The sequence below is a fragment of the Aulonocara sp. 'chitande type north' Nkhata Bay genome, linkage group LG3 (genome assembly GCF_057382095.1).
Source record: "Aulonocara sp. 'chitande type north' Nkhata Bay isolate Kocher_YH1m ecotype deep benthic linkage group LG3, A_spYH_male_GT1.1, whole genome shotgun sequence".
NCBI lineage: Eukaryota > Metazoa > Chordata > Actinopteri > Cichliformes > Cichlidae > Aulonocara > Aulonocara sp. 'chitande type north' Nkhata Bay.
In genome coordinates this window covers 58,553,392-58,577,689 of record NC_141346.1, presented here as the reverse complement: position 1 = coordinate 58,577,689, position 24,298 = coordinate 58,553,392, and the positions used below count along the sequence as shown (strand labels likewise).

Here is a 24,298-nt window from a genome sequence, read left to right as displayed (position 1 = left end):
TACACAAGACAACAAACTAATTTGAGACCAAACACGGTAAACGTCACAAATCTCTCACGTATCAAAACTCTCTCTCTCTTTCGCTCACTCGCCCTCTCTTGCCGGTCACTCCTAAAACTTCCCCCTTTTGCTAAACAACCAAATGTCATGTTTCCATATCATTTTTGATTGGTCGACATGGTACATTTTCCCACCTATAGGGCTTTGGAGCGTGATGTCACGGGAGATGGGCCACGCCCCCTTCCGCCATGACAGTAGGCCAGCCAAAGGATACCATTTCAGCTATGGATCGTACGTGTTGTGTTGTCGGTTGCAACGTTAGATCACACGATCGTGAAGGCAAGAAGCTGGATAACGGGCTCTCTTTTCATCGTTTTCCATCCTGGAGGCAACGTGAGGGATCCCATGTATCCGATATTACTAAACAAAGACGTCAGGCTTGGATTGCAGCGGTGAGACGAGCGGATATCGAGTTCTCTGCAATCCCCAGCTTTTTGTTGGTTTGCTCACGGCATTTTCTTTCCGGTGAGTTCTAAATTAATTCATATCACTCTTGAAAGGCTTTTAGTGTGATTTTCAACGTGCTGAGGTCATAGATAATGAGATAAAACATGCTAATGTGTGATGCTGCAGAACCACATCATGTCGACTGAGTAGCTTATGATTTGGCATTATTGCAGGCAAACCAGCATATGAAATGGATGTAACAAATCCAGACTGGGCACCAACACTGCACATGGGGCATGACGACATACCTGTATCAGACTCGGACCGGCACTCAAGGCGTACGCAACGGAAGCGAAAAAGAGCACCCATCGGAGGTAAACAACCCCCCCCCCCCCTCCCCCCCTCTAAAAACATACTAAATTGCTATCACTGTACACTAATCCGCACATAACTTCCAGATGAATCACACACCTGTCATTGGAATATTGGTGTACATTTACCTTATGTCTAATTTTATCTTACAGGCTTTCGTTATGCAGCTGCAGAGTCTGAAGGTGTGCCCCGTGCAGAAGTGATTGATGAAGATCTGACAGAAGACCAACAGCAAAATCACAATGTCATGGAGGCAGTGGACAGCAGTTGTGTTGGACAAGTGGAGGTTGAGGTACCAGCTGCAAATGTGGATATACTGAAGAAATGTAAACCTTTTAAAATGATGACAGATTACAAACTCTCAGCTGTGTCTGTAATCAAACCTCTGTAACTTTGCTTCACTTCAGCAGCATCAGCTCATGTTCACATGTTGATTCATGGTTTGCTTCAGTTTTTGATGGACTGCAGAATATTTTGAAGGTTATCTGCTATAAAAAGCCAGAACAGGAAAATCTGCTTCATGTGTTTCTGTTTGATCCTCAGTGACTTTGACACAAAGGCCTCTGCTGTGATGATCACACCTCTGATCAAGTCTCACAGTGTCAGCTTTGTTTTTATACATATGGATATGTGCTGATAAATGATCAGAGTTATAATATTTCCCACTGCCTGCTGTGTGCCGTGACCTTTGACCTGCTAAAGACAGTCAGCTGTGGATTATTCATTGTTGTGTCTGATACTTAGAACTGTGAGGAAGAACACTACACAGTTAATCAGGGTCCCCTCTCTCTGAATCAGGAAAGGTGGGCAGGCCGCGTGTGGGCCGCGGGCCATACGTTGAGTCTCACTGTTTGAAATGTGAACATTGTTCTGCTGCAGTCAATGGACTAAACCAGAGAAGAAGAAAACAGACTTTACCATGAAGATCCTCAGTGTGGATCAGTATAATATCAGCCTGATGTCTGCAGTTTAGTGTCAGCACAACTTTCACATCATATTCATCTCAGCACAACTAAAACATGCTGACTGACCCCAGAGTTTCAAGTCCACATCCTGGACTCTCCAGGAAACCACACAGATGCTTCACTCCTGAATCCTGCAGCTTGTAGTTGTAGCTCAGCTCCAGCTGTCTCAGATGGGAGGGGTTGGACTTCAGTGCTGCTGCCAGATAATCACAGCTGATCTCTGACAAACCACAGTTGATCAATCTGTATAAAGAATGAAAGATGTAAGTTTATTAGACAAAGTGTGAGCTTGAAATCATTCAGTGTTTCATCATCTGTTCAGAGCTGAAGAAGGTTCAGAATGTAGAAGTTTAGAAAATGGAAACTCCAAACAGCTGAAGCCAACAGGAAGCAGCTTCAAACAAACACAACAAGAGAAAAAACTCTGAATGTTTCACATTAAAGTAGCAGCCGCCATTGTTGGCAGCTGAAATGTGGCTGGGCCGCGCTATGAATTCTGGGATATGGTGGGCCACGAAGGACACACCCGACGAATCCTTCAAATTCGGGGAAATGAAGGACGCATTTGTCGGGCACATTTGAAGGAGTCGACAAATACGGACAGCCTTCATCGCCTGGCTGTGATGTAATCGGCCTTCAAATGCAGCCTCTGGAGGATGCAGCCGACGTTTTGGGACACAGCTACTAATTTGCTTCCATCATCCAACCTGAAGAGGAAACAGAGACGCCTCCCCTTCAAAGTAAAAGCTGCTCCTTTTGGACACAGTATCAAAGAAAGTCTACAGTATAACATAGAAAAGACAGAACAAAGTTTTGGTTGTTTTTAAATTGTGCAGAAATGAAACTACACTAAGCTCAATTATGTGACAGACATTTCATCCCATGTCAGTTTGGCCTCATCCTGGGCCGGATTATCCAGCACACACTCTGACCACAGGTCCATGTTGAGCAGGATGAGCTGCTGGCTAATCTGGAGGCTGTAGCAGCAGCTCACAGTCACAGTGGGTTTCCACTCATGAAAAAGCTCTGGCTGCTTCATTTCTCATCTCATATCAGAGACTTTAATGCTTCACTGAAGCTGTACTGTGATGCTTCCATATTCCAGTGAGGCCTCCATAATGATTTCAGCTGTTCTGTACACACACTGTGTGCCCTGTATGGCTCAAAGTCTCTGCAGCCTGTTTTTATCTGCTATCATCAGATCTTCATCATCCTCATTCACATCCCTCACACACTCTACAGCCTCATCAGCACTGACTTCATCTTCACTGACTGATGGAGCACAACATGAACCTGTGGAGGCTGAAACACTGTCCTGTCAAACATCTCCCCGTCACCACTCCACTTCTGTCAGCCTTTAAATGAACCCTGCTCAAGTCTGTCACTTCTGTTTGGAGCCAAAAGAGGTTAAAGATTACGCCACTACATTCTTGTCTAGAAAATATTAAAGTGTATTTGGTGACACACAAAAAAGGGTAAAAGTATAGTTTGGGTCCACACATGTCCAAACCCTGGTGTGTAGGCCTACTTAGTATTGAGAAAAGCCCACTAAAAGAACGCCCACCAGACCAAAGCAATGGTGTTGACTTGATCAGCATTAACCCCGCCCCCTGACTTTGATGGGTGAAGCTGACAAATAAAATGTATTTATGAACAGCGATGCAGGGCCAGGAGTAGCAACGTGAATTAAATAAATACATCATTAAATAATTCATTAAATGTGTCAGTAAAATAATTAAAATAGAAAACAAACCAACAAAATATGTAATTAACTAATTTGAATTGTACATAAATACTTAATGAATTATTTTAAATGAAATTAACCGAGAATTCATTGTGATTTTGTTTTGTGTTTTGATGAGCTAATAATCATCTCTCTTTTTCTCATTGTTGTTCTAAGCCGCTTATCCAAAGGTAAGGCACTACCTGTTGAATTATTTCCAAAGTGTGCCAAATTGGACATTACAAATTAAAGTCTACTCACTGAAATTACTGGGGAATGTCTGCTTTGATTTTGATGAGAATCTCATGACAGTACTGAGGATTTAATGCAGTTGGACTGCTAAAAATGATTGAATGCGGTTGGACCGCTAAAGGATTTAATACGGTTGGACCGTGGAAAGCAGTTGGACTGCTGAGTGATTTTAGTATATTAGGGAATTTGGTTATTGTTTGGGGTGGAGCCCGTATTGGTTATAAGGTTGGACCTGCTTCAGTCTTACACTTTTTTGGGTGTTTTACTGTTGTTCCAAAGTATTATAAATTATTCAAGAACGTCAGTTGGACTGATAGGAAGCGCAGTGCTCAGAGGTAACGCTTGCCAATGCCAAGGACGCTTAGGCATTGTCCTCGAAGAGGGATAGTCAGTTGGTCACTGTGGAGCTTGGGGCACTCCAGAATAACTAGGAGTTAGAGTCTCCTTACCGTTTGGAACGGTAGTCTGCGCTTTTTTGGCCAGCAGAAGTTGGACTTCGGGCGTGTAACTTTAACTTAAAACTTCGGGGTAAGCCTTGGCTGTGAAATGCCAAAAATAGAGCTTCAGGCAAAGTTTGGGTTGGTTGACGCTTTTAAATTGAGTTAGGGATTTTAGAGATGAGGCCAGAAACTGTTGGACAGATACTGGTTAATTGATCACAAAAAAGTTGGACTTTATCGGTTGGACCGTTAACTTAAATTTGTCGAAATTGTTTAGGCGCTAAAGCTGACAGATGTGACAGTGGTTGTAAATATAAGACGTCTTTGTAATATAAAATAAGAGATCTCTGTGTGAAAGGAGTCTGAGGCAGTGCTGGAGCTATTTTTAGACTGTGTGTGTGTGAGTGTGAAAATGCAAATTAGTCAGCAGTGAACTGTTTAAACCACAGTTGGTTTTACAAATACTGCTGCAAACATTGTTGAGTGTGTGTTTAAGACGCCATTTATGTTCATTAGAGGGCTATAAATAAAGTTTTGAGTTGCCGTAGTGGATGTATAGTAATTGACTGAGTTTTGATATATAAATATAGTGAGTGCACTGTATATATTTAAGACTAACATATTAGTTTGAGGAGTAACCTCTCATCAGCAATAAATGCTGGTGTGTTTTATTTTTTCTATTCTATGTGTGTGCTGTGAGAATTAATAGAGGTTTCAATTGTTTTCTTTGACTTGCTCTTTCTGATTATGAAAGGCATGTCTGAAATACTCTTAGGAAAGCGTGTTGTGAGTATATTCCTCAACTCTTGTCACAGTTTAAGTGTGTGAATGCTGTGAGTAGCAGGCTTTGAGTGATTGGGTGTGATTTGTACAAAATAATAAATAATAATAACACTATGAAAGTTGATAGTAGAGTGAGTGCAGAAGTGGAAGTGTGAGAGAAAAGGCGGTGTGTGTGTGAGACGATCTGACAAACGCAAAGAATTTAGTATATTTAGAAGTGTGTGCGTGAAATAAGGGTGAATTGTTTTAGATCAAGACTTAGTAAAACAAGAGTTTTATTAGCCTGTAAAAAAAACAAAACAGGAGAGATAGAAACAGAAAATATGGTTCTGAGCAGCTGCAAGGTTGACAGGAAATGGTGTGTGTGACAGGAACTTTGCATGCCCATAAAAGGAACTGACTGTGACAAGTGAGCACACAGAGAGAGAAACATACGAGTTAAACTCCAGGCAGATGAAGCAAATGGAGGTTTTAAGAAAAGAAATGAAAAGGATATTAATTGTATGCTTTAGTGTGTCAATACAGGTGGACTTCTTTCAACCTAGAATCTTGAGTACAAAACCATTGATTAACAGAATTGGGAGGAAAACAGGCCAGATTTTGGCTTAAAATTTTACAGCTTGACCTCCCACTTGTCCCGATCCTGAGAAGAAGCTCATAGGACAGTTAATCTCCTGATGAAGACCGACAGAACATCGTGGACTTCAAGAATTAACAGCAGGCAAAAGACAGTGCAACTGAAACTACACTGACGATACCAGCAGCAGCATGGAAGAAAAGCACGTGATGGAAAATGCACGGTGAACTGCAGGCTGGTAAGAACAGTGTGACATAACTGTTTAAAGACACTGAATGGGATATTTTGCCAGGCTGGGATTTAATCTAAAAGGAAAATACTGAAAAGAGCAACGGAGAAGAAACAGAGAAGAAACAGACTGTGTTTGCTGGGGATCACAAGACAACAAAGGACACTAAGAGAAGGGCACAGGGGCCAGTGGGAAGGTGAAGCCCAGACGAGTTCGACTGCGAGAATAGAGGGTACAATTGGGTTGAAATTGAAGCCGGAACTCAGGATGGTTTAGGGATGTCCACGTCACAAACAAAGAGGTAAACAAAAAGAAGGTAAAATAAAGAGAGAAAATAACTGACAATTACATTAATGAATAGAAGACACACATACAGATATTACATAGATTTATTTTTAGGATAAAGGGGAGAGCTTATACGTAGAAATGACTTTTTATACATATTGCATTTTGTGCCTTTAAGGGAGTTGTGGCTCAATTCGTCTCTTGTGGGTCACGAGCCTTTGGCTAGCGCTATGATTAGCCAATCTACTGTGAGGATGATATGAGTTATTGAAGGATTGCACACGCTTACAGACACAGAGTCCATAAACACACATGACAGTATTGATTCCAGGCAAAAGGCCTCAAATTAATTTAGCGTTTAACTGAACTTGAGCTGGCCCTGTAACAAGTGACAGAAAAGAGGAACTGAATAGGAGTTTCTTGCTTTAGAGAAGGACCAAAGGAAGGAAAGCATATATTTTGGTTAAGTCTGATAAACTAGAATGAGAAGGTATTGTTACATCAAAGGAGCAAGATGAAATAAAAAGGCTGTACCAAAAACAGGCTATAACATAGGAAATGTGAGTTTTAAAATGAAGTTAGTGTTAACACACAGGAGTTGTTTCAAGGCAGCGTTTAGCTGTGATAAAATGTATGCAGGAGTAATTGCTTATATGTTTAAACTTAATTGATTAAAGTGGTTGTTTTTTTTTGGATCTTTTAGTAGAATAGGCACTTATAATGATTTTCTTGTGAAAGGAGATTCTAGGTCAGAGTGGAGGCCTTGCAGCAGCGAGAGTTCTGTTTACAGGATGTTGATGATTAGATAAGGCAAGCGACAGGAAACGCATGCAGGGACGTGAAAGCAGCGTTTTAAGAGTTTTAAAATGATGAGTAACGTTGAAGAATATATATAAATACAAGTCAATAAGTCAAGAAGATAATTAGGATCAGGCTTTTGATTAAAGAGTCCCAAAGATGATAAGTTAGGGAGGTGCAGGAAAAGGTGTTTGGTTTGCTTTACACAAGATCTCGGCGACCACAGGGGGGTGAGGATCCTGGAGGCCCGAGGCATGATGGACCACAAGAGAGGGACGCAGAAAAAACCTAATCTTACGCATGGAGTGTTCTCGAGGGGGAGCTGGTGTTTATTACTGGACCACTTAGATGACATGAGGTTGTCTGATTTGCTGAGCCAGAGGACGGCTAGAGAGGGTCAGAGCGGGAGTGGTGACCCCGATGTCCATGATGCCATGGATGGACATGGAAGCAGCTGAGTGGGCCGAGGAGTGACCCAACACAATGTATTGTGACCTCTGGTGTTCCAGAGGTCGAGAGAGGGAGTATTGAGATTGGAGAGATATTTTGCTGATATTGTTAAAGGCTCATGTTCTCACTTAGATCATCGATTTCTACTTACATTTCTTTCTGGGAAAAATGGGGATTACTTTGGAAACAGGAAGTATTTTCCCCAATAAGCAGCCCTGGATTTGTAAATCACTTCAACATGTTCTCAGGCAGAAGAAGCTGTCTTGTTATGAGGGAGAGAAGAAAAAGATTGAGGCACAGAAACTTGTTGAAAGAGAGATAAAGCAGCTAAAATCAGGTGTAAAAGTAAAGCAGAGGATGAGCTGAATAAAGGACACTCAAGGCTGGCTTGGAAAGGAATGAAGTCCATGGTGGGGATGCAGAACAAGGAGCAAAGATGAATGTGATGCTGAATCAGCAGAAGACTTGGACTCATTTGATTCCAGCTTTGATATCATTGATTTCAATGAAGAGCTTTGTGATTGTAGCAAAGGGCTGGTAGCTCTGAGAGTCCCACTGATGAGGTGTTTGTGTGGAAATCTCTTAGTGGGACCAAAGAGAGAAAAAGCCCTGGTCCTGATGCTGTGGGAGGGAAATGATTGAAGTGTGCTGTGAGGAACTGACTGGGAGATTTTCACACATTTTCCAGTCCTCCTTGGAACAACAGGAAGTTCCCAGCATATGGAAACAAAGGTTAAGTGTCCTATGGCACTCAGTGATGATGGTGCTGTGGCCCCACCACCTCCACCTCTTTGTAAAGGAACTAACTATAATCTGAAGCTTCAAATGGAACTAAGACTTCCTCCACTATGTGGCAGTGTCTGATGAGAAAGTGTTAGTGGAGCTGGCCTGGAGTCAGAAACAGGAAGATGCAGGATTTGGGCTGAAATGGGGAAAAGTGGTTCGCACTAGTGCCTTAAAGCAAGAAGGTTGTAGGTTGAAGCTTGTTGGCCTTTCTGTGGAGGTTGGATGTTCTCCCACAGTCCAATGAAATGCTGCTTAGGTTCATTGGTGCTTCTAAATTGGCTGTAGGTGTGGATGTGAGGGAGTGCTTCTCTGTCTCTCTCTGTTGGCCCTGTGATGGACTGCTCACCTGTGCAGGTGGACCACGCCTCTTGCCCTATGACAGCTAGGGCACAGGCTGCAGCCCTGTGAGCCTAAGCTGAATAAACAGTTAGCAAAAATGATCCATAGATGGCCTGAAATCCCCCAGTTAGCAGTTTGGTAGATAGCTATGACATGCTAATCCCATCCAGCAGCTGTATTCTACCTGTAAGCTGATCCCTGCTGAGCCAAAGCACTTTTTCATATACAAATTACAACCTTTAATAGAAACCTATTGGTCAGCATCTTATTAGCCTGCTGTTAGCTTCATTCCACAGAAAACTGAGAGAAACTAACAGAGTTGATAAAGAATAAAGAGAAATGTGCTGATTTAAAGCCTTTGAAGTGCTTCAGATGATCTCTGTCCACTTCTGTCCACTCATTCATTCATGTAAGCTTTCTAATGCAGCTTTGATCTTCACAGTCTGCTTCATGAAACTCATTCTAACCCTGAATGTCAGAGTGTTCCTCCTTCTCTTTCCCATCATTCATGCTGGCAGTGGAGGAGATTTGGATGTTGGACTGTGTTTTGGATGATGTGTGTATGTTTGTGTTGGACTGCTGTCTGTAAAGCAAACGCACATTTTGCTTTGGATTTCAGTGTCAGACAGACTTTAAGGTGGAATGAAGAGTTGGAGAGTTTCACAGTGAATTATCCAGTGGAGGATTTTTCTTCTTCTTTGAAGGTTTGAAATGTGAACATTGTTCTGCTGCAGTCAATGGACTAAACCAGAGAAGAAGAAAACAGACTTTACCATGAAGATCCTCAGTGTGGATCAGTATAATATCAGCCTGATGTCTGCAGTTTAGTGTCAGCACAACTTTCACATCATATTCATCTCAGCACAACTAAAACATGCTGACTGACCTCAGAGTTTCAAGTCCACATCCTGGACTCTCCAGGAAACCACACAGATGCTTCACTCCTGAATCCTTCAGCTTGTTGTTGAAGCTCAGGTCCAGCTGTCTCAGATGGGAGGGGTTGGACTTCAGTGCTGCTGCCAGATAATCACAGCTGATCTCTGACAAACCACAGCGCTCCAATCTGTATAAAGAATGAAAGATGTAAGTTTATTAGACAAAGTGTGAGCTTGAAATCATTCAGTGTTTCATCATCTGTTCAGAGCTGAAGAAGGTTCAGAATGTAGAAGTTTAGAAAATGGAAACTCCAAACAGCTGAAGCCAACAGGAAGCAGCTTCAAACAAACACAACAAGAGAAAAAACTCTGAATGTTTCACATTAAAGTCGTACATTTCTCATAAGAACAGGACAAAGACTTGAAAAAGTCGTGTTTTTCCTTCCAGGAACCACAAGGCTTCACTTTTAAAGGTGAAGTGTGAAAGAAATGGACATATTTGAAGTCCAACACCTTTTTCCAGTCACATTATTAAAGCAGACAAACTACAAGCTCATTTTCATTCCAACAAGTCATCTTCTGACCTGGACTAACAACACTGGTCTCTATGTGCAGCTGGCTGTGAGACCAGTGCTCAGGGAGCGTCTACAAAGTGCAACACTGAAAGAACATCACACACTCATTTGCTTCCATCATCCAACCTGATGAGGAAACAGAGTCGGCTCCCCTTCAAAGTAAAAGCTGCTCTTTTTGGACACAGTATCAAAGAAAGTCTACAGTATAACATAGAAAAGACAGAACAAAGTTTTGGTTGTTTTTAAATTGTGCAGAAATGAAACTACACTAAGCTCAATTATGTGACAGACATTTCATCCCATGTCAGTTTGGCCTCATCCTGGGCCGGATTATCCAGCACACACTCTGACCACAGGCCCAGGGGCCACGCACAGCTGGGCTCCATCCAAGAGACAGGAAACAAACCAACACAATAATAAAAAGCACCATCTGATCTTCTTACATCTTCAAGACAAACATAGGAAAAACATGATATTTGTTTCCTGATAAAATGATGTGACAGGTAGAACAGAGTAAAGTGGTGGTGTTACAGCCTTTCTCCCCTCTGCTGCCGAGGCTGTTAGTCTCTCCCAAACTCAGCTACAGGACTTCCAAATGAATGAAAGCAGCAGAAGTGGCTTTACAAATGAAAGAGGAAGCGGAGAAGAAGAGGAGAGGGAGGCCACCCTGACCATCACTCCAGCTGAAAACATCACACTTCCATTAAAGTTGGTGAGAAAATGTTGAGCAGGATGAGCTGCTGGCTAATCTGGAGGCTGTAGCAGCAGCTCACAGTCACAGTGGGTTTCCACTCATGAAAAAGCTCTGGCTGCTTCATTTCTCATCTCATATCAGAGACTTTAATGCTTCACTGAAGCTGTACTGTGATGCTTCCATATCCCAGTGAGGCCTCCATAATGATTTCAGCTGTTCTGTACACACACTGTGTGCCCTGTATGGCTCAAAGTCTCTGCAGCCTGTTTTTATCTGCTATCATCAGATCTTCATCATCCTCATTCACATCCCTCACACACTCTACAGCCTCATCAGCACTGACTTCATCTTCACTGACTGATGGAGCACAACATGAACCTGTGGAGGCTGAAACACTGTCCTGTCAAACATCTCCCCGTCACCACTCCACTTCTGTCAGCCTTTAAATGAACCCTGCTCAAGTCTGTCACTTCTGTTTGGAGCCAAAAGGAAAAACTGTTGTTCAGTCGTTTGGAAAGACAACATTTCTGAAAGCACTCAAACTTCTTCACATTTGTCTTCAGACACATCCTGAACATTTAGGAACTGAAGAAAGTTTCAAACATCAATCAAAGACCTGAAATATAGAAAAACAACTACAACAGCCGCAGTCAGTGAACTCACCTCAGAGTCTCCAGTCGACAGTTTGGACTCTCCAGTCCAGCACACAGAAGCTTCACACCTGAATCCTGGAGGTCTTTATTTCCACTCATGTCCAGCTCTGTCAGATGGGAGGGGTTGGACTTCAGAGCTGAGGCCACAACTTCACAGTGAGACTCTGAGAGTCGACACTGAGTCAGTCTGTGATGATAGAAAATATAAAATGTGTTATTATAAAAGCAGAAAATCTGCATTATAAACACAGACTGAATGTATATGAAGACAAAACAGAGTGAGGTCATAATCTGATGAATCTGCTCTTCACATCTGTGCTTCAGCTCCTCTTACTGTGTTTGACATGACACAACGATTGAGTCTCTCTCAGACCTGCAGACTTTTAATGAGAATCTTTGTTTGGCTTTAATCTGCTTTTGGCTTTTTCATGGATTTCATGGATGATTTGAGTGATTTCCAGCAGGACACTTAAACATGTCAGTGGACGTCCTAAAGAACATATTCACTGATATGAAACGTGTCATTGAACAGGATTAATATCAGTGGAAACATGGTGGAAACAGCTGTGACTGCATGGATGTGACACACTTCAAATCTGTTCTCCACTCTTGGATTTGGGATCCATGGAGCTGCTGCTGAGTCTGTACAATAAAGGAATGGTGTGGAAGGTTGCAGCGTACGGACACAAACACTTTGTGGTTACAATCTGATTTTATTTTCAACATTAAACTACTAACCTACACTGATCAATGATGTTAATGATCGCATCTGGACTCACCCAGCCTTTCTGCAGTTCCTCACAGCTGGAATCAGTCTCTGTCGTCCCCGCTCTGATGTGTTGTACTTCAGCAGGTCCAACTCATCCAGAACCTCCTCTGACATCTGCAGCATGAAGGCCAGAGCTGAGCACTGGATCTCAGAGAGTTCCTTCTTTGATCTGCTCTCTGACTTCAGGAACTCTTGGATCTCCTGAAATAATGAGAGGTGGTTCATCTCCATCAGACAGTGGAAGATGTTGATGCTTCTGTCAGGAGAGATTCCATAACTGTTCATCTCCTTCAGGTTGTTGATGACTCTCTGGATGGTTCCTGGACTGATCTCTGTCTGACCCAGCAGACCTACTAAGAGTCTCTGGTTGGACTCCAGACAGAGGCCATGAAGGAAGCGAACAAACAGGTCCAGGTGGCCATTTTTACTCTGGAGGGATTTATACATGGCTCTGTTCAGGAAATAATCCAGAGAGGACTCGTTGTATTCTTTTCCCAAAAAGTTCTTCAGCACCTTTGTCTTCCTGGTGGTGTGACAGTGGAACTTGTAGACAGCAGCCAGAAACTCCTGAATGCTCAGATGAACAAAGCAGTAGACTGGTTTCTGGAAGATCACACACTCTCTTTTGAAGATCTCTGTACAAACTCCTGAGTACACCGAGGCCTCTGTCACTTCCAGACCACACTGCTCCAGGTCTTCTTGGTAGAACATGATGTTTCCTTTCTCCAGATGTTCAAACGCCAGCCTCCCCAGCTTCAGAAGAACTTTCCTGTCAGCCTCCGTCAGCTCCTGTGGACTCGTCTCACGTCCCTCATGGTACTTGTTCTTCTTCCTCTTTGTCTGAACCAGCAGGAAGTGTGAGTACATGTCAGTCAGGGTCTTGGGCAGTTCTCCTCTCTGCTCTGTAGTCAACATGTGCTCCAGAACTGTAGCAGTGATCCAGCAGAAGACTGGGATACTACACATGATGTGGAGGCTCCTGGATGTCTTCATGTGGGAGATGATTCTGCTGGACAGCTCTTCATCACTGAATCTCCTCCTGAAGTACTCCTCCTTCTGGGCGTCAGTGAAGCCTCGTACTTCTGTTAGCCTGTCAACACATGTAGGAGGGATCTGATTGGCTGCTGCGGGTCGGGAAGTTATCCAGACGAGAGCCGAGGGAAGCAGATTCCCCTGGATGAGGTTTGTCAGCAGCTGGCTGACTGATGACTTCTGTGTGACATCAGACAGCAGCTTCCTGTTGGTGAAATCCAATGAAAGTCTGCTTTCATCCAGGCCGTCAAAGATGAACAAAAGCTGAGAGACAGCCACCTTCTCTGCTGTGACCTTCTGTAATGTTGGATGGAAAACATGGAGCAGCTCCAGAAGACTGTACTGCTCATCTCTGATCAGGTTCAGCTCCCTGAATGAAAGCAGAACCACCACACTGACATGTTGGTTCTCCAAGCCCTCTGCCCAGTCCAGAGTGAACTTCTGCACTGAGAAGGTTTTTCCAACACCAGCCACGCCGTTGGTCAGAACCACTCTGATGGGTCTCTGTTGGTCAGGTAAGGCTTTAAAGATGTCCTGGCACCTGATTGGAGCGTCATGGAGGGCGTCCATCTTGGAAGCTGTCTCCAGCTGCCTCACCTCATGTTGGGTATGAACCTCTTCACTCTGTCCCTCTGTGATGTAGAGCTCAGTGTAGATGGTGTTGAGGAGGGTTCTACTTCCTGTTTCATCACTTCCTTCAGTCACACGTTCACATCTCCTCCTCAGACTGATCTTATGTTCATCTAAAACCTCCTGCAGACCAACATCTGCTGAAAGAAAGAAAAACAATGAGACTAAAGAGAAAGAAAACTCTTCAATGTCTGAACAACACAAGAAGTCCAGTTTTCAGAAATGAGTCCATCAGCAGACAGATGTTCAGTCTTACTTTGTACACAGCTGCTCTGACTGGCTGTCTGCAGTCCAGCTCTGCTTCTGGATCTTTCTCCACATTGTGCAGAAGCTCTGATGGTGACACAGAAAAGTCAAAGTGGAGATACTTCTGTCCACCTTTGATTAGACTCATTATAAAAAGGAAAACAAAGTTTGAACACAGTCATGTTTCCAGTTCACTGACTTACATTTATTCCATGGACACTCACTCTAACCTGAACCACAGCTACAACCCAACATTGTTGAGGCCTCATCTCCTCCTTTCCTGACTGTAGAGGTTAAATATGCAACAACCAACAAATAAAAGAATTTGGTTCATTTCAAAGAAATTCACACGGTGACCAAGTAAAGTAACCGTAGTAAAGGAGACAACATCCCGTTGATGGTGGGATTATTTGAAAGATTTGCTTTGGTCACGTCACCAAATGCAGTTGAACCACCCGTGGATCCATGTTTGACCATTCTACCACTCTGAGCTCTGCTTTTGAATCATTTTATTATTATCATCATTCATTTATTCATTCTTTGGAGGGGGGCTATTTCCTAATGCCGCCCTAATAAGCTGATGTTCAAGGGGAAATATAACAGAAACTCTTTCAGTGTTATTCATTAATAAATTAACAGATAAACTGTGAAGAAGAAAAAACTGAGATTTAAAGGAGAGAGTGAGAAACTTGATCATCCATCCTCATAATACATGTTTATCAGTATCTGCTGTGACCATACTGCAGTAATAACTACAAGTCTACATTTCTGTGACTGTTGATCAATCACAGCAGGAATCTGAGCTCATCTCTGCACACAGAGCAGCTTCAGCTCTGGGATAAACTGCTCGCTTCACGTCCTTCTCAGCTCACAGACACTCATCCTGATGTTTTCCTTTAACATTTGATGGTATAATTCATCTGAGTTTACACTTTATCTGCATAAATACAGAAAAACAGACCCAAACACCATAAACCATCAGTTTCACCATGTAGAATATATTGTTGTTTCCTTTTAATTCAGAGAAAAACTCTGATTTGGATTTTCTCTGTTCTCTTTGCCACAGCCCATCCCAGCAGCAGCTGAAGCAGCTGACTGTCACAACACTGAATAACACTTTAGGAGGAATTTCAGAGGTCAGTAAAGCTCCAGTTTCAACATCAGTTAATTAATCATAGTTCATCATAAATGTTAACCTGGCTGGCACACATGTTAATGTTAGCCATTTAAATATTAGCAGTTAGCTGAGGCCACAAGAAGAAGAGGCCCTAGAAGAACAATGGATGATAAGATTAGATTTTCAAGACTAGGCAGAGACGTGTTTTCCTTTACTGTCTCTTACAGAGGAGGGAGCAGATACCAGACGAGGTCACGGAGGTACGGGGAGGATTCGCAGCAGACAGCAAGACTGCCACGTCCATGCGAGAGAGCGATGGCTACGATAATCTCTGTTTTTGTCTCCCTATATAATGTTGTACAGCCCATGTGAGGGTTAACACAAACATCAGTCCTTCTACTTAAGTATGTTTGACACTTTGTTTAATCATCATTTTTAATGATCAAATATAATTATGTTTGTTATTTGTGGATTTTAAATGTCCTTGACAGAGACAGATGATGATCATTATCCTGCACTGTGGTCTCAGGTTTGGTCGAGCTAGCACAAAGAATGGCTATGTTGAACTTCCTCCTGGGATCTACACTAAGAAGTGAGTCCAACATTAGCAGGGTCTCTTTCCTTTATCTGATTCACTTTAGCATTCACAGTCACGTGAAGCTTGTTATTAACTCGATAAGTCAACCCAGGGTTTCAGCTGAGCGCTCACATGAAACACATGGTGTTGGCAGCATCTGATCAATCATATTCATGGAGACGTGTATCAGCAACAGAGCAGCTGAGTTTGCAGAAGGAAGTCAAACTAAACCACAGGAACAATATGAGGAGATTACACACATAATAAAATACTAGCAGTAACACAGCTGCTGCAGACAAATCAGTCGTGTGATCGTGTGTGAGAGGAGAAGGACTGTAAAGGAGTTTGGTGTTAAAAGCTCTGTATGAATGTGGGAGACTTTGAAGGGCTTTAAAAAGGCCAATATAAAATAAAAGGCAGCAAAATTGCTGAGTGTGAAAGTCACCAGACTTATCAGACCTCTGTGATTAAGACCTGTAAGAACACCTATTTGTACTTGTTGGCATTATATCAAACACACACGTATATTAAGCCTTGTGGACAGTCATAGCCTGCTGCTAGCATGAATGCTAAATGTACTGCTGTGGATGATCAGCTGAAAAACTTGTGGTCAGTTTGACTGTTTGCTGTATTTAAAGTGTTTTTCTCAGTTCGTCTGTATTCAAAGTGCATTCGGGGCTTTAGCTGACAGCTCTTTGTGCTAACAAACTAAACTCTCTTAGTTTAAGCCAACAGACCAAACACAAAGCCTGCTGCTGCCTCCATGGGTTAGCTTGTGTGACTGGTGTTTGCACCAATGAAATCTAAATCACACTAATGTGTCCTCCGAGGTGTTTGGTGGGAGCACTGAGTGAAACATAAGAGCTCTGGTAAAATAACAAACAGGGCTGTGAGAGCAACTGAAGTGATAAAAATACTGTTTAAAGATAAAAAACACTTTGATGTTCTCTCGTCACCTAACAAAGTCCAAACCCTGTGAACTATTTTAGCTTTAATAACTGTGGATTCAGGTATCCTGAACCCATCTTTGGACATTTGTAATGAAATATTTTAAAACTCCATCAGAGACTCGTGATGTGGTTGTTTGGAGAAGGAAAAGAGGGACAAAGTGGAGCGTTGAGCTGAGGCTTCATTCACTGCAAACCTACAGTTATGTTTCCTTATTTCTGCTGTTTGCATGTTCACAGCTGAAATAAAGCTGCCTCTTTGACTTCATCCTGTTGTGTTTGGGTCCAATCCTGCCTGCCACACAGCGCTACAGGACAAAGTCTAATATTTTTATCTTTTTAATGAATCTTTGGTCATATTTATGCAGGAAAACACAAACATGTAAAGGAGTCATCACAGTTCTCTGACCTCGTTGGTCCAGGTTCAGCACTGAAGTCTGGAGGGTGACCTTTGGACCAGTCACTCCTCACCGACGGACAGCTGGATCCTGCAGACTGTGACCTCTGACCTCTGCAGACACAAACATGTTTTATTCAATGATCAATTCTCTGATAAAGTGATTGAAGCAGCTGTGGTCACACAGACTGCAGATAATGCAGCTGTTTCCTGTCAGTAACAGTCCTCTTAGATTAGAGTTCAGCTTTTTACAGGAAAACAAATGTCCCTGAATGCAACAGTGAGACACAGTCTGCCTGTGTGGCTGTGATAGCTGCCGTTAGGAGCGCTCATGTGTTTGCAGTTAGACGAGGAGATGTTACCATCATGGACACGTTAACAAATCCTGCAGCATCACGTGGCACAAACACTTTGTGTTCCTGTCATCTGCAAGCAACAGGAAGTTCATTAATAAAGGCGGGATGGAGACGCGACTGTGATAGTTCTCCTTCATCCAGCTGTTACACACATCTGGGCTCACACGACGAGCCTTTGTCTAATACAGCAGCTGCTCTCTGAACACTTTTCTGAAGAGGAGCTGCACAAACCTTTGTTTGCTTTCTAGAGCAGCGTATCAGAATCAGAATCAGAATCAGAATACTTTATTGATCCCTGGGGGAAATTATTTTTTGTTACAGTGCTCCATTTTAAACCAACATTAAGACAAGACAGACAATACGCTAACTAAGAATAGTACAATATATACATATATATACATACATACATACATAAGTCACTTATAAATAAATATTTGGAAAAGAAACATGTGTAGTTGTAGCAGCAAACAGTGTGTTAAGTGGATGCGTTGTACAGGGAGATGGCCACAGGCAGGAATGATTTCCTGTGTCGTTCAGTGGTGCTTTTCGGTAATCTCAGTCTCTCACTGAACGAGCTCCTGTGACTGACCAACATGTCATGGAGTGGGTGGGAGGTGTTATCCAACATTGTCTTTATCTTGGACAGCATCCGCCTCTCCGACACCACCTTGAGGGAGTCCAGCTCCATCCCCACAACATTGCTGGCCTTACGGATCAGTTTATTAAGTCTGTTGGCATCTGCGACCCTCAGCCTGCTCCCCCAGCATGCAACAGCATAGAGGATCGCACTGGCCACCACAGACTCATAGAAAATCCTCAGCATTTTCTGGCAGATGTTGAAGGACCTCAGTCGCCTCAAAAAATAGAGACGACTCTGGCCCTTCCTGTAAAGTGCTGTGGTGTTTTTAGCCCAGTCCAGTTTATTGTCAATGTGTACTCCAAGGTATTTATAGTCCTCCACAATGTCAACACTGACCCCCTGGATTGAAACAGGGGTCAAGTGTTTCCTGGTCTTCCTGAAGTCCACGATCAGTTCCTTGGTCTTTGCCACGTTGAGCTGCAGATGATTCTGCTCACACCACGTGACAAAGGAGTCGACCACAGCCCGGTACTCTGTCTCATCATCCCTGCTGATGCATCCAACCACCGCAGAGTCATCAGAAAACTTCTGAAGATGGCAGGTCTCTGTGCAGTGGCTGAAGTCTGTGGTGTAGAGGGTGAAGAGGAAGGGGGAGAGGACAGTCCCCTGTGGTGCCCCTGTGTTGCTAATCACCTTGTCAGACACACACTGTGGGAGACGTACATATTGTGGTCTTCCTGTCAGGTAATCAACAATCCAGGACACCAGAGAAGCATTCACCTGCATCGCTGCTAACTTATCACCCAGGAGGGTCGGCCTGATGGTGTTGAAAGCACTGGAAAAGTCAAAAAACATGACCCTCACAGTGCTCGCCGGCTGGTCCAGATGGGTGTAGACACGATTGAGCAGGTAGATGATGGCGTCCTCTGTTCCGAGACGAGGCTGATAAGCGAACTGAAGGGGATCCAGATGTGGTCTTACTATGGGTCGCAGCTGGTCCAGGATGAGCCTTTCCAGGGTCTTCATGATGTGGGAGGTCAGTGCCACGGGCCTGTAATCCTGGGGGCCACTGGGACGAGGCGTCTTTGGTACAGGGACGAGGCATGATGTCTTCCACATCACCGGGACCCTCTGCAGACTCAGACTCAGCATAAACAGTTTATGAAAGACTCCACACAGCTGGGGGGCACAGGCCTTGAGGACAAGGGGACTCACTCCGTCTGGTCCAGCAGACTTGCCTGAGTGAAGTCTCCTCATTTGCATCTCAACCTGGTATTGAGTGAAGGTGATGGGTGGGGGAGGGGTGTCAGGAATCTCACAGGAGGTCTAGATTTACACCTCTGATTAAAATACATAGTTAAAAACAGCCAATTGTGTCCAAATGTGTCTTAAAACCAGATAAACTGACAGTTACAGCTGAGCCTGTGTGTCCTTGGAGACACTGCTCTGCTACAGAGATGCATTTTAGAAACCAGGAAACATCAAAATCATGTAAATCAGAGAGTTCTTGTTCCTAACAGCTCACCTCTCTGCAGCGGACACAGGCTGGGATTTAAAATAAATGGGACGATCTTTAGACGCGTCACTCTTACAGGACACAGAGCTGGGTGGAGGTCCAGGCTGGTTCCTGTGAATAATGATGGAGCAGTGATGTGAGTGCTGAGCTGTGACATGGAGAAGAGTCATGGACAGTTAGAGATGGTCATCTCACCTCTGAGCTTTGGTCTGGCTCTCATGTTCCCCACACAGAGTGCTTTTAGAGGGAGGGACTCCCTCCTCTCTGTCCTCACACTGATCCATGCTGCTCAATTCACATCAGCTCACACACACTTTCTACCTTCACCTGCAGAGGAAACACAAATCATTCATGTGCACATCAACTGAGAGCTGCAGAGGTCGTGTCTGATGTGTTGGACTAACATCCATCTGAGACGCAGCTTTCATCAGTTCACTACAAAAAGTGTCACAGAGCCCAGTTCAGCCTCCAAATCCTCCATTACTGTAGTCCTACAAAGCAGCAGGTCAAACATTGTGCAATCGTCACATCGGGACGCTGCTCTTGCGGCGACCAGCAGGTTGTCTCTGTCTGTCAGTGTCAGTGTTTTAACTTATTTTTATTTTATTCTTTTATTCCTTTATTTCATCTTATTTATTTTTTTTTGTCTCAGGAAATCCTATAGAATCGGCTTGTGCTTTGTGGAACTTCTTTTAATGAAGATGGGTTTTTTATTTCGCTTGGTTTTATTGGCAATCCTGACGGTTGTTTGGAGTCAGTGCTTCTCTCAAACAATTACATACTCACGGGAGTTTCTTCTGGATCTTCGGTGGATAGGCCCGTCTCTGGACTCTTTTCACCCTCCAGTGTTTTCCAGCTCTGGATTATCCAGTAACCACAGGGGCACTTTTGTTTTTAACAGAGTCAAAGCAAGGAAGCGGGGTAAGAAGGGAGGCCTACGTCAGCGATTGTGGAAGCAAATACGGTACAACTGTATTCCTTTACCATCAATAATCCTGGCTAATGTGCAGTCTCTGAGGAGTAAATTAGATGAACTGCATTTGAATGTCGCACATTTACGTGACTACAGGGATGCATGTCTAATGGCATTCACAGATACTTGACTCAAGGATTCTGACCCTGATTGTTCTCTGGAACTAAATGGCTTCGGGGTTCCCATACGTTTGGATCGAGACCCCGGAGCTACCCAGAAATCGCAAGGAGGAGGGGTGTGTTTGTATATAAATCAGAAATGGTGTAAAAACGTGACCGTTCGTAGACAAGTGTGTCTGCCTGACATTGAGCTCCTCTCTGTGTCTTTGAGGCCGTTTTATCTGCCGAGGGAATTCCCACAGATCAACGTCACCGTCATTTACATCCACCCTAAAGCGAATCCTAAGAATGCGACTGACACCATCTTCAACATCATCCACTCACTACAATCTCTCTCTCCTGAAGCCCCTAATATTGTTCTTGGGGACTTTAATCGCTGCGACTTGAAGAAAACACTGAGCAGTTTTTATCAGTATGTGCACTGTCCCACACGCTTCAATAAGACTCTGGATCTATGTTACGGTTCCATAAAAGGTGCGTATACATCTGTGGCTGGCCTCGCCCTCGGATCCTCGGATCACAACACAGTGCATCTTCTGCCAGTTTACAAGACTGTACTGAGAAGAGAGAAAGTGAGGAAACACCACATAAAGGTTTGGAGTGACGATGCCTCTTTAGCCCTGCAGGGCTGCTTTGACTGTACAGACTGGTCGGTGTTTACAGAATCATGTAGAGACATTAATGAACTCACTGACGTTGTCTGCGGCTATATATCCTTTTGCAGAGACATGATTATCCCCTCAAAGGTTGTGCATTTTTTCCCTAATAACAAACCATGGTCCTCTAAAGTTCTTACGAGGCTGATTCACGAAAGGAAAAAAGCTTTTACTGAAGGGACTATCTTGAAAGTCAGAGAAATTAGGAAGGAGATCAGATCAGAAATCAAAAAAGCCAAAATAAAATACAAGGATAAGGTAGAGGCGGAGATGGGTAGCAATAACTTAAGGGTGGCTTGGGCTGGCATGAAACACATGACTGGTCACTGTTACAGTGACTGTAATAAGATGAGTCTCCCTGGTTTTAGTTCAGCTTCTCAGTTAGCCAATGAGCTGAATAGATTTTATTCAAGATTTAATGATAATTATAATCCAAGGAATACACTTGATTTCTTAATAGAGAGCACCAGAGGCCCCCCAGCTTTGTTCTTTGATGAAAGAAGGGTGGGAAATCTTTTTAAAATGAGTAAGACTAATAAAAGTCCAGGTCCTGATAATATTTGTGGCCAGGTGCTTAGAACATGCGCTGAGCAATTATGTAGTATTTTTTATTACATCTTTCTTTTATCTCTTCAGCAACAGAAGGTTCCAGAGGTATGGAAAAAATCAGTTATTTCTCCAGTTGCTAAGACCACAAAACCTACATCATTACATGATTTTAGGCCTGTCGCTCTAACATCCTTAGTGATGAAGTCCTTTGAAAAACTTGTCAGGAAGGAGATCCGGCAGCAAGTAGAGAAGCTTATAGATCCACTACAATTTGCATACAGGCCTTGTAGAGGTGTGGATGATGCAGTGGTCACTCTGTTGAACTTCCTTTATTGCCATCTTGATGGCGCCAAAGCTCATGCTCGGCTTTTATTTATCGATTTTTCTTCAGCTTTTAATATTATCCAGCCACATCTTTTAGTTGACAAGCTTCTTAACCAATTTAAACTTGATTTTAATCTCGTTGGTTGGATTTTAGACTTTTTAACTGACAGATCTCAGTGTGTGAGAGTAAACGGTTGTTTTTCCAAACAGCTGAACTCTTCTACTTGCTCACCACAAGGTTGTTGTCTCTCTCCTCTTTTGTATATTTTGTACACTAATGACTGTCGCAGCACACAGGCCAACAGGCATTTCATCAAATACGCAGATGACACAGTCATTTTAAGCCTCCTTCATGGTGAAGAGGATTCCCATGGGCCTGTTGTGGATGAGTTTGTTTCATGGTGTGATCAGTCCTTCTTAATGATTAACACCTTAAAAACCAAGGACATGGTTATTGATCCTCATCCTGCGCTAACAATGGTAAATGGTGCAGCCATTGAACTGGTGGACAGTTATAAGTATTTGGGGGTTGTTCTTGATAAGACCCTGTCCTTTGAGTCACATCTTGCTGCTACAGTGAAAAAGGCCCAACAAAGACTATACTTTTTAAGGAGGTTGAGAGGTTTTAATGTTTCATCTGAAATGATGACTCTTTTTTATAAAAGTTTTATTGAATCTGTTTTAACCTTCTGTATCATTGCTTGGTACGGTAATATGTCCCTGAATAATAAGACCAGACTTAACAACCTGGTTAAAGTGGCTGGCAAGATTTCAGGGAGGTCTCAGGTCCAGCTTGTGGACTTTTATAACAGGCAGGTGCTGAGGAAGGCAACCTCTGTCCTGTTGTGTTCAGATCATCCTCTCTTTAATGATTTTCAACTGCTTCCATCAGGTCGTCGTTATAAAGTGACTGCAGTGAAGACAAAGAGACACAGACTGTCTTTTGTACCTAGTGCTATTATCATAGTTAACAACACTAAACCGTAAGTGTTGTTGCCATTGCACATTGCACTTTTTTGATGAAAAATCTAGGTTGTTTTATCAGGCTTTTATTATTATTATATTATCTTGGTGAGTGTATGTGATGTATTGGTTGTCTGTTTGTTTGTTTGTACGGACATACTGCAAATCAATTTCCCGTTAGGGACAATAAAGTTACCATTGACCATTGACATGGCTGCAGAGAGCAGCTTTATGTCAGTAACCATGTCCAGGACCGAGCTGACTGCTTACAGAGTTCATACTCTAACTGCTAGCTGCCCTGCTAGCTAAGCTAACTCAGTAACAGTGACTCTGACAGCAGTTACTGTGGAACAGCGGCCGAGCTCAGGACACATTCAGTGTGTTTAGTCTGAGTCCTGGACTCTGATTCAATGGATTCAATCCAGCTCAGAGTTTCATGTGTTCATCAGAATAAAATACATGTACTAATATAACAGAAGTAATGCTCTGAATGCAGGACTGTAATGGAGGATAAATAAGGTTTTTACAGCCTGAAAGAAACATTCAGTTCATATATTTGTAGACAGTGAAGCAGTTTTTAATACTGCAGCTGTTTCCTTCACCTGTGTGTGTGTGAGCCACACCTTCATGTGCTGCTTTAGAAATATGTGGTCTGACTGCTCAGACTGAGTCTAGGAGGAAAGTTCACACGCTGGAGAAAGTTTTGTTCCTAACTTTGTCAGAGTTCGGCTCCAAAGACAAAGAAGACGGAGCTCACAGTCTGTAGATGGTCCTCAGTGTGTGTGTGAAGCCAAGAGAGCACACAGGAGTGTGTTTATGTCAGCAAATCAGTGTGTGTGAAGAGTCTGAGGGAGTGTGTGAATGAGACTAAACACTGAAACCAACAGTCCAAGAAAAGCGTCTGGATTTCTTTAAGTTTAACTTAAAGAAATCCAGACGCTTTTCTTTTTGTCTCCATAATGTCTCCATAATGCTGCAATGTTATCTGCCCCAGAAACACTGTGCAGAAGCTCTGATGGTGACACAGAAAAGTCACAGTGGAGATACTTCTGTCCACCTTTGATTAGACTCATTATAAAAAGGAAACAAAGTTTGAACACAGTCATGTTTCCAGTTCACTGACTTACATTTATTCCATGGACACTCACTCTAACCTGAAGCACAGCTACAACCCAACATTGTTGAGGCCTCATCTCCTCCTTTCCTGACTGTAGAGGTTAAATATGCAACAACCGACAAATAAAAGAATTTGGTTCATTTCAAAGAAATTCACACGGTGACCAAGTAAAGTAACCGTAGTAAAG

At 43.0% G+C, this 24,298-nt stretch overlaps 2 protein-coding genes across 2 annotated transcripts in view; both read right to left on the bottom strand.

Annotated features, from left to right (window-relative positions):
- The window catches only part of LOC147336312 (NACHT, LRR and PYD domains-containing protein 12-like), a 36,583-nt gene extending 22,579 nt beyond the window's left edge, over window positions 1-14,004 (bottom strand). Inside the window, exons 1-3 of the mRNA XM_086285359.1 lie at window positions 13,931-14,004; window positions 12,023-13,814; window positions 11,254-11,430 (exon numbers count right to left, since the gene is read on the bottom strand). Coding sequence (XP_086141485.1) covers window positions 11,254-11,430; window positions 12,023-13,614 — 1,769 coding nt within the window. The 5' untranslated portion in view covers window positions 13,615-13,814; window positions 13,931-14,004. The remainder of the gene's footprint in view (window positions 1-11,253; window positions 11,431-12,022; window positions 13,815-13,930) is intronic.
- Window positions 14,005-16,718: 2,714 nt separating this feature from the next.
- LOC147336311 (uncharacterized) lies at window positions 16,719-20,730 on the bottom strand. Its single transcript, XM_086285347.1, has 4 exons — window positions 20,197-20,730; window positions 19,606-19,737; window positions 19,420-19,521; window positions 16,719-17,072 (listed from the first exon to the last, which is right to left on the bottom strand). Exons 2-4 carry the CDS (start codon window positions 19,692-19,694, stop codon window positions 16,922-16,924), a joined length of 342 nt encoding a protein of 113 aa, XP_086141473.1. The 5' UTR covers window positions 19,695-19,737; window positions 20,197-20,730; the 3' UTR covers window positions 16,719-16,921.
- Window positions 20,731-24,298: the final 3,568 nt, after the last annotated feature.

Bases quoted from the DNA above. Each gene is read 5' to 3' on its own strand.
- LOC147336311 (XM_086285347.1), bottom strand. From the start codon at position 19,694: ATGGATCAGTGTGAGGACAGAGAGGAGGGAGTCCCTCCCTCTAAAAGC. The intron at 19,522-19,605 runs GTGAGATGACCA...CATTATTCACAG, and splicing joins AGCCAGACCAAAGCTCAGAG to GAACCAGCCTGGACCTCCAC. The intron at 17,073-19,419 runs GTGAGCTGTTAG...TTGTGTCTGCAG, and splicing joins CCTGTGTCCGCTGCAGAGAG to AGGTCAGAGGTCACAGTCTG.